At 64.8% G+C, this 9195-nt stretch overlaps 1 protein-coding gene across 1 annotated transcript; it reads left to right on the top strand.

Annotated features, from left to right (window-relative positions):
- The first annotated feature begins 7596 nt into the window (after nucleotides 1-7596).
- Nucleotides 7597-8998, top strand: NCS1 (neuronal calcium sensor 1). The gene is made up of 6 exons (XM_026049577.1): nucleotides 7597-7697; nucleotides 8170-8308; nucleotides 8394-8472; nucleotides 8542-8630; nucleotides 8729-8806; nucleotides 8889-8998. The coding sequence occupies exons 1-6, from the start codon at nucleotides 7597-7599 to the stop codon at nucleotides 8985-8987; spliced, it is 585 nt and encodes a 194-aa protein (XP_025905362.1). The 3' UTR covers nucleotides 8988-8998.
- The last annotated feature ends 197 nt before the right edge of the window (nucleotides 8999-9195 follow it).

The following is a 9195-nucleotide window of genomic DNA, read 5'->3' as shown; positions in this document are numbered from 1 at the left end:
AAAAAAAAAAAAAAAAATCCACGGCCTATTTCTAGCTCCAGGGAGCTGCGGGATGGGGGCTGCGTCCTGCCCTCCCGCTGTGCCCCCTCCCCGGGTGCCGCCTCCGCCGCCCCCTCCCCGTTCCTGCGGCCGAGCATCCCTGCTCCGAGCATCCCTGCTCCGAGCATCCCTCCAGCCGCGGAGCCGCAGGCCGCCGGGGGCTCTCGGGGCCCACAGCGTCCCCTAAAACAGGGGCCTCCCGAAGTTTGGGTGCGGGAGCTGCCGCTCAGAGGGGTTTCCTTTGTGGCCGTGCTCGGGAGCCCCGCACCGAGGGCTTCCCTGCTTCCCACGAGCACCTTAATACCGATTTAATAACCCGCTTTGCTACGTGAGTGGCTTTCCTGTCTGAACCTCTGATCTAATCTCGTTAGCGGGGCCGGGGCCTGCGCCAGCCGCTTTTAGCGGAATCCGTGTCATTTTCTTTTCCCCGCTGGCTGCACAAAGGACACAAAGGCTCCGGTGGGTCGGGCTGGCCGGCCGGGCCGCGCGCTGCGCCCTTGGGCTCCCCGGAGCGCGGCGAGCCGGGCGAGCGCTCCGCGCCGTCGCTGCTGCAGTGCCCCGACAGCGCTTACCCAAAAAGGCAATAGAGGAGGATGCCGCGAGTCCTGCCGCGCGGAGCCGAGGCGATCCCGGTGCACTGCACAAGCCTCCGCGCCGGGGGGCTCTGGCAGTGGGGCACAGCCCGCCACGCTGCTCCGGGAGCATCCCTGCTGCGGCGGACACGGATCGGGGCAGAGCTGGAGCAGCCCGGGCGCTCTCCTACCTGTGGGGTCTCCTGATGCGGACGGGTGCGTGGGGAAGGCGCTGAGCCCGGGCGGGCTCGGTGCATGGCACAGCAGGGCCGGGATGCTCCACGTCCGACCAGCAAACGTGGCACTGGTGCAACCGCCTCGTCCTGCACCAAGGTCCCTTTTCTGCTTGGCTTTGGTCACTTCAGTCACTGCGTTCGGGTGCTCCCCGATGGCCGGGGGGCCGCGTGAAGGCAGCGTTGCCGGCAGCAAGGATGGTTCTTGTACCGGGCTGGTGTTTGTCGGGCTCTGCTCTTCCCTGCTCCCGAAATTAGTGGTTCCTGCGGAGCGTTTCTGCACCTCCTCCATGGTCACCAAGGCAAGGAGGCCTTCCCGTGGCTGGCCCAGTTCTCTCATGGCCTTCCCATGCGTGGCAGGCAGCTTCTGATCTGCCTCCTGGCCCTGGAAGGTTGGAAAGATATAATTCCCTTTTCCAGCTGGAGGAATCCAGGCTCAGGAGAGGTGCAGGCACTAGCCAAGGGTTGTCCCACATGAATGGACCCCGGAGATGGAGCTAGGGGGGCAGCTGGAGCAGAGCGTCGCACCCCCAGTTTGGTGGCACCTCTCCTCTCCATGTGGCTTCCCAGGCTCCGCGTGTGGGGGATTCTCGTCCCGAGCGCTGCGCTATTCCAGCCTTTTCCTGATCGTTGTTCATGGCCCGTCCCTGGAGGCTCCTGGCGGGTGGCTGCCGTCCCCACGTGCCGTTGAGCCGGGCCTGTCTCAAAGGGCTCTGGGGCTCTTCCCGCTGCATCCAGCGCAGCCTCCTGCACGTGGAGGCCCTTCGGTCACCTCCACCTTTGGAGCACCTCGGCATTGAGGGCAGAGCCGATGGAGCTGGAGCGGTGCCGGAGGCCGGGCGAAGGCTGCGGCTGCGCCCGTCTTAGAGGCTGTTGACATATCAGGGAGTGCAGGAGGAACCAACGCTGAATGATGACGATAATGAATAATAAATTATGTGATTCTTTGTACTTCCATGGAGCCTTTCAACCCAAAGCTCCTAAAGTGCTTCATAATCATTAATTTATTAATCCCGCCGATGCCTGGCGGAGGTAGCTCGGAGAGGCGGATCCGGCCGCTGTGCGGCTTGCCCCGGCAGGCGGTGAAGGAGCCGCTCTCTTCCCTTGATCCCTCTAGGAGCCCCGATTCCGCGTGGATTTAAGCAGGTGCTTCACTGGGCTCGGGTGCTGGGGCTTGGGACCGAGAGCAGAGGGCATCGAGCCGGGGGATGAGGCGGCCGCTGGCTGCTCCCCGCAACCTGGCGAGGCTGCGGATCGGCTGGCTTGGGATGCATGGGTTTTATGGGCGCAGGGTGCGTGTTGCGGGTGAAACTGCTTGCATCCTGAAGTGCTAGCGCTGTATTTTTTAACAAAAGCTCCAAAATCCGCGTATTCCCGTGTGCCTGGCAGCAGGGCTGGCCAGCGCTCCGCGGGAAGGACCGGGATGCGGGTCCTGCCGCTGGGAGCGCGCGGGAAGGCAGCGGCCGTGGGAGCCGCTCTCGGCGAGCGCCAGCGTGACACCCACGGGAGCTGGAGGCCCGGGCTGCAAAGTGGGCGCGGGGAGGAGAGGAAGATGCTCTTTTCCCGAGCGCTGCAGCTCCCTCACACTGATTGCTGCTGGGGGGATTTTAAGCTCGTTTTCTTCTCTCTTTTTTTTTTTTTTTTTTTCCCCAATAAGCTGCAAAAGCAGCTCTGTTGGTCAACAGTCATGCATTGAACTAATGGGCATCTGTTTAAGAGCAAACTACAAACATATTGATTTATGGTTACCGGGGTCTGTGGCGTCTGGTGGAATTCTGCGGGAATTCTGCGGGAAAGGGAAGCAAGCTCTTCAATCGCAGTAGTTTGGAGCAAGGGGCTTCCTTTGGCTTGGAAGACACGGACTCGGGGCCGTGGTCCTTGGTGCGGTCCCTGTGTCAGGAGGTGGCCAGGGGACACGGACGGTGCCTGATGCTCTCTTTGCTCTCTCCAAGCATGTGGAGCGCGTGGAGCTGGATGGGATCGGCCTTCCCATCTCTCCGGCATCGCCAGGAGGATGCCCAAGGGGTTGGCGGGATGGAGGAGCAGCACGGGACACCCATGCACGGGGGCTGCCAAAGGCTCCCCGCTGCGGGCTTATTTTTAGCCAGCAAAGCGTCTGGCCCCGGGCACCGGGTTTTGCTGCCAGGGCGGCTCGTTTTGCAATCCCTCCTGTTGCTCAGCCGGCAGGAATGGGGCAAGGAGGTAACCGGGAGGCCCAGCGCGTGGACAACCATTGCCCGCAGCTGGCGGCCACCATCCCTGCAGGGACAGCAAAGCGCGGAGGGGCCGTGATGCCCGGGGTGGTTTGGGAGCTGGGGACACAGCGCCCGCTGTCCTGTGCCCCCCGAGAGGCAGGACGCGCTGGTGACAGCGCCAGGGGCTGCAGGTGACCTGGGGTTTCCTGCAGCCAGTGTCACCTGCAAAGCTTTGCCGGGAGGGACCTCACCACGAGTGTGTTGAGAGCCTGTTTTGATGCCCGATCCTGCTGATCCAGGCCTGCAGCTCCTGCACCATGGGATACAGTGGAGAGGGGAGAAGCGCCCGGCAGCATCTCCAGCCCCATCTGCAGCAGAGGGGAGAGCCGTTTCCCCCGCGCCCTCGCGGCATCTCCAGGGGCTGCCGAGGCATGGGGAGAATCTCATTTCATTTATCCCCTGACATGTTAATGGATCTGCTTAACTGCTCTGCTGACCTTTGCTGCGGCCGCTATAATTAAGGCTGTGAAACAAGAAACTCTGAAGTCATCAAAGGAAGCGGCTGCTCCGAGCAGGGGCCGCTCGGCGCCTTATCGGGGTGACATTCGCCTCTCGCCCTGTTCCTGCTGCCCCCGCGCTGCGCAGGGCACCGCTCTGCCCGTCCTTGCGGGAATGCAGCTCCGGCAGGTGGGAATGTGGGTCTGGAAGGTGGGAATGCAGCCCCGGCAGGTGGGAATACAGCTCCGGCAGGCAGGGATGCAGCCCCAGCACACGGGACCATCTCTGCTTCGCTTGGTGGCAGTTGCTGTGAGCGTTTTGTCCTGGGGATGCAGGACGTGCTGTGGATGCGGTTCCTCAAGCTCAGGAGAGCTCAGGGCTGTTTCCTGCCTCTCCTGCAGGTTATTCCCCCTTTAAGGCACATTTTTGGTCTCTAAGGGAAGGAGGGTATTTAGGCAGCTCCGTGGTTCTTCCCTGAGCGTTCCTCTGGCAGGGAAGAAGAGCAGAGCAGGCGGCTCGGGAAGGGGCTGCCGGGCGTCCCTGGTTTCCCTCCAGCAGTCTGGAGGAGCTGTGGTCCTGCCGTGGGGCATCATCCCTGCTGTCCCCTGGGAAAGCTGGAATGAAACCGCCAGGACGAGCAGGCTGCAGCCTCCTGCTCCCGCTGCAGGCCCTGTCTGTGCCATCCGCTCATTAATTTCCATGCGAGGTCCCTCTGTCCTTCCTGTGCCGGCTCTGCTGCACAGCAGCCGCCGCTGCGCTTTCCCCGAACCCAATTTCTGAAACCTAATGTTGGGCCCTTCAATATTTAATAAAGTCTAAAAAGGATTTTAACGGTGTATTGGTTTTCCTGTCGGAGCCGGCCCCGGGGGAGCCGGGAGCAGCTCCTGCTCCGCCAGCTCGGCACGTCGGATGCACCGGGAGCAGGAGCGCAGCCGAGCTCGCTGCAGGGACACGATGGCACCAGCTCCACTCTTCCATGGGCATCCCGGAGCCTTTGGAGCCTGGGGATGCCGGAGGGCCCTGCACGCTGCGGGGCACTGAGAAGCAAAGCGCTGTGGCCAAACGGGTCCGCTCGTGGCCGTGCCGGGAGCAGGGATGCATCCTGCTGTCCCATCTCGCACAGGTGGCCGGGAGAGGTGGGAAGCGCCGCGGATCCGTGCCGGGAGGGCGTCGCGCTCGCTTGTGCTGAGCAGGGCGCCAGCCGCACGTTTCAAGCTGCATCCCAACGCGAGCAGCCGTCATGGCTGAGCAGCCCGAGTCTCCGCGTGCTGGCGCCCGGCTCCCCTTAAAGCCGCCATCGGATACAGCCACCGGGATGCAGAGGTGCTCGGTGGGCCCCCAAGGTTCTGCTCGCCTCTGGTTCTGGGACAAGCCAAGCCCCGTCACTGCTGTGGGCCTAGTGATGGACCCAGTTGGTCAGGGACCGTTTGGCACCTCCAGCATTGACTTTAACCCTTGCTCTTGCCGTTCTCGTTGCTCGCTTGGATGCTAAAATGTGAATTGCTTCAGCGGCAGCGTTCCTGGCACATCCCTGGCTGTGTGTTTTTTGGGGATGCGGATTATACCCGCGTGGGTTGTGGTGGTTGCTGCTCGTCCGGTCTGCCGTGGGGCAGAGCCCACGCAGCCGATCCGGTGGGTGCAGGAGCGAGGTGTGGAGTCCGTGCCGAGCGGAGCTGCTGCAGTGCTGATCCCTGCAATGCAGCCCACGCGGCCAGGGGCTCGTGCCGGGGCTCTGCTGCTCCCCTTGGCCACCCGGCACCCAGGGGTGCAGGGGGACACGAGCGGTGCGTGCCACACTGCGCGCCGTGCTCCCCGCGGCGCTCCTGCGGGCGGGCTGCGCTCGGTGAACGTTATCCGAACGATGCCGAACGCAGCGTTCACAGGGGATTTACAGGCAGACGCTGCGGTGTTTTGTGCTGTGCAGAGGTGTCGGGGGGTGTGTGGGGCAGGAATTGCAGGGCTGGGGCGGGAGCATCTGCTGGGCCTGCGTGCGAGCGCGCGGTGGGTTCACGCGTGAGCGCCGGCTTAGCGTGTGAGCCCCCGCCTAGCTCCTGCATGAGCGCCCGATTAATGGGTGCATGAGCGCTCAATTAGCCTGTGCTGCAGCGCCCAATTAAGCGGCACACAAGCACCCGATCGGTTCATGCCCGCGCTCCCTGCTGGCACATGCACGGGTGTCGTTGCACTCCTGGGAGCCGGAGCTCAGACGGGAGCCCCAGGAAGCTCACGGATGAGCTGGAACCGGCTCTGTGCACCCAGTCCCCTCACCCACGGGTGCCTCATTTCCCTGGGTGCAAACCTAGCTCCCAAAGGGCTGGATGTGGATGGGGACGCCGTGGCCGGTGCCCGGTTGCGGCGCGGAGCTGAGGCTGCAGCGCGGCCTTTGCGGCGCTCGGGAGGCGCCGCGCTGCGGCTGCACGCCGCCGGCTCAGCATCCCCCGGAGCGCGGCCACGGCCCCGCCGGCGCGCGGGTGCCCTGGTGCTGCGCAACGAGCTGGGGGCGCTGGGAACCTCGCAGCGACGCTCCCTGCAGCACGGGCACCGGGTGGAGGGTCCGTGCGGGAAAAACCCCGCAGGGCTGGAGCGGTGATTAACACGGTGGCAGCTGGCGGGTGGGAAGCGAGCGGGGGGCGGGTGGTGACGGCGCTGGCAGTGCTGGCAGGGAGATGGGAGAGCGGGGGCCGCATGTGGGGCTCCTGCCCGCGGTGCCGATCTCTGGGGAGAACCTGGAGGCGACGATGCCGATGGGTGGTGGGTTCATCCGGGCCGGCGTCCTGGGTGCGTGGTGCTCGGCAGGGCCCGTTCCGGTACTACAGTTAATCAGGAATACTAATGCCGTGCGTTTATTTAGTGCCTTTCATCCCAAAGGATCCCAGGGCACCCCCCGCATCCGCTGAGGAGCGGCTCCGTGCGCTATTTATAGCAGTGCCCGCGGCGCGTCCCGCGGGGCCGGCGCCGTTCCAGCTGAGCCCAGCACCAGGGCCCGGCGCCACGCGGCCGGGAACTTCCCTGCTCCGGGCATCCCAGGAGGGATCCGTGCCCCCGGCTGCTCCAAACGTGCTGCTCGTCCTCACATGCCTGCTTCAGAGCTGCTGCGTTTCCGTTGCGGTTTAGGTGTCCAAAGGAGAGGACTTGGCGCCAGCCCTGTGCCCGTGTCCCTGGCTGCAGCCGGGGCTGCCCCGTGCACATCCGCGGGCAGCAGCACTGCGAAGCCTGACAAAGAGGCTTTCAAAATAGCGTTTTCTTTCTTTTAAGTTTTTTGACCTGTGAGGAGAGGCTGGGAGAGCCGGGCCTGTCCAGCCTGGAGAGAAGGAGGCTGCGGGGTGACCTGAGCAGGGTCTGTAGATACCCCAAGGGAGGCAGCGAGGAGGACGGGGCGGCCTCTTTGCAGCGGTGGCCACTGACAGAACTAGAGGAATCGGCCACAACCTGAAGCACCAAAAGTTCCCCAGGAACTTGAGGAAACATTTCTTGGCAGGGAGGGTGCCCGAGCCCTGGCACAGGCTGCCAGGAGAGGCTCTGGAGCCTCCTTCTCTGCAGATCTTCCCAACCCGCCTGGGCGCAGCCTGTGCCACAGGCTCTGGGTGAGCCTGCGTGTGCAGGGGCTTGGACTAGAGGATCTCCAAAGGTCCCTTCCAACCTTAAGGACCTTATGATCATTTTCACGCCTGTGGGCACTCTGGGTTCACGCACACCCGGAGGGAGCCGCTCCAAAGCCGCAGACTGATGCGACCAACAGGGGCGGTGACAAGTGAGGGCACCGGAGGATGCCCGAGGCGCCAGCCCCGCTGTGCGGGCAATGCCGGGGGAAGCTCCCGGCCGCCTCCACGTCCTCCCCTTGCCGCGGTTTCGGTGCAGAGCGGCCGCATCCTCCCGGGCACAGAGCTGCCTGTGCCAGCCAAGGCCTCCCGGGCGCTGCAGCTGGAGGGCAAGTAAAGCTCCAGTTTGCTTCAAACCTGATGCGTTTTGGCAGCACCACATGGAGCACAAGAGCCCCGGGCATCTCCTGCCCGAGGCCACGTCCTTTAGGCTGCAGGAGCCGCCTGCGCTAAGTGCAAGATGACAGCGCCCGCTGGAACTGCTCTAAAATCCCCTTTTTCTCTCTCTTTTCTTTTCTCTCTTTGCTGCTGGGCAGTCACGGAGAAGGAGGTGCAGCAGTGGTGAGTGTGCGGCCGCGCAGGGGGTCGCAGGTCCCCGCTGTCCCCGTGGAACGTGGTGCCCTAGAAAGAGCCCCCGCTTCGCTCCCCGTCCCCCCATCAAACCAGCCAAGCTTTCCTGCCCTCCCCGTAGCGCGTCAGCCTGAGGAAGCTGATGGGCTGGTTTCCGAGCGGCGGCCACTGCTGCGCTCAGCCTGGCCACACTGCAGTGCGCGCCAAGTGAGCCGGGCCCACATGAGCCGGGCCTAAGCGAGCTGGGCCCAAATGCTGCCCGAGCGAGCACCTCCCCACTGCAACCCGTGCTGAAACCTCCTCTTCCATCCCCACTGCTGCCCTCTGCCTCCAGGCAATTCGGGCGCTCCCAGGGCACCGTGTCCTCGTGCGGTGGCATCGGGCGCGACGGCTTTGGGCGCAGGGAGGTGGCGGATGAGAGGACCCGGGGCGCCCATCTCCCTGCTACCCACCCGCCCCACAGGTACAAGGGCTTCATCAAGGACTGCCCCAGCGGGCAGCTGGACGCCGCCGGCTTCCAGAAGATCTACAAGCAGTTCTTCCCCTTCGGCGACCCCACCAAATTCGCCACCTTCGTTTTCAACGTCTTCGACGAGAACAAGGTTGGCAGGTGGCGTGCGGGCGAGCGCCGCGCTCGGCGTGCGGGGAAGGGCTCCGGCGCTCTCACCGCCACCTCTGCTCCCCCAGGACGGCAGGATCGAGTTTTCCGAGTTCATCCAGGCGCTGTCGGTCACCTCCCGGGGGACGTTGGATGAGAAGCTGAGGTGTAAGTGCCCGGCGCGGGGTGCGGGCGCCGCGCACGGTGCCGCACGCGACGCTTTGCTCTCGCTCCCAGGGGCCTTTAAGCTCTACGACCTGGACAACGACGGCTACATCACGAGGAACGAGATGCTGGACATTGTCGACGCGATTTATCAGATGGTGGTAAGGGCCGGCGGGGGGTCCCACGCGCCCTGGTGGGGTCTGCTCCCCGTTTCCCCGCGGCGCGGGTTCCACGGGTGGAAACGCGGTGCTGTCCGCAGGGCAACACGGTGGAGCTCCCCGAGGAGGAGAACACGCCGGAGAAGAGGGTGGACCGGATTTTTGCCATGATGGACAAGGTGGGACGGGGACGGGGAGGCTGCGGGGGGCGCGGGGGTCCCGGGCGCGCGTGGGACGAGCGCCGGGCGGCTCTTTTTGCAGAACGCCGATGGGAAGCTGACGCTGCAGGAGTTCCAGGAGGGCTCCAAGGCCGACCCCTCCATCGTGCAGGCGCTCTCCCTCTACGACGGCCTCGTATAGTCCCGGCGCGAGCGGCGGTGAGTGGGGCGCACTCGGAGCGCGCTGGGGCCACGGCAGCACCGCGGCGCCCGGAAAACCAGCGGCGGGTTTGGGGGCTGTGCCCTCCCGTGGGCACCCACAGACCGGGGCACCCGGCGCTTGGCTCCCGGGGTGACTCGTGCTGCCTGTCCCCTCTCGCAGCTCCGCGGGGCAGGGGCTCCCCGCGCCG

This window comes from Nothoprocta perdicaria, unplaced genomic scaffold (genome assembly GCF_003342845.1).
Source record: "Nothoprocta perdicaria isolate Ctin4 unplaced genomic scaffold, notPer1 scaffold_6, whole genome shotgun sequence".
NCBI lineage: Eukaryota > Metazoa > Chordata > Aves > Tinamiformes > Tinamidae > Nothoprocta > Nothoprocta perdicaria.
This window is presented reverse-complemented; position numbering and strand designations above follow the sequence as displayed.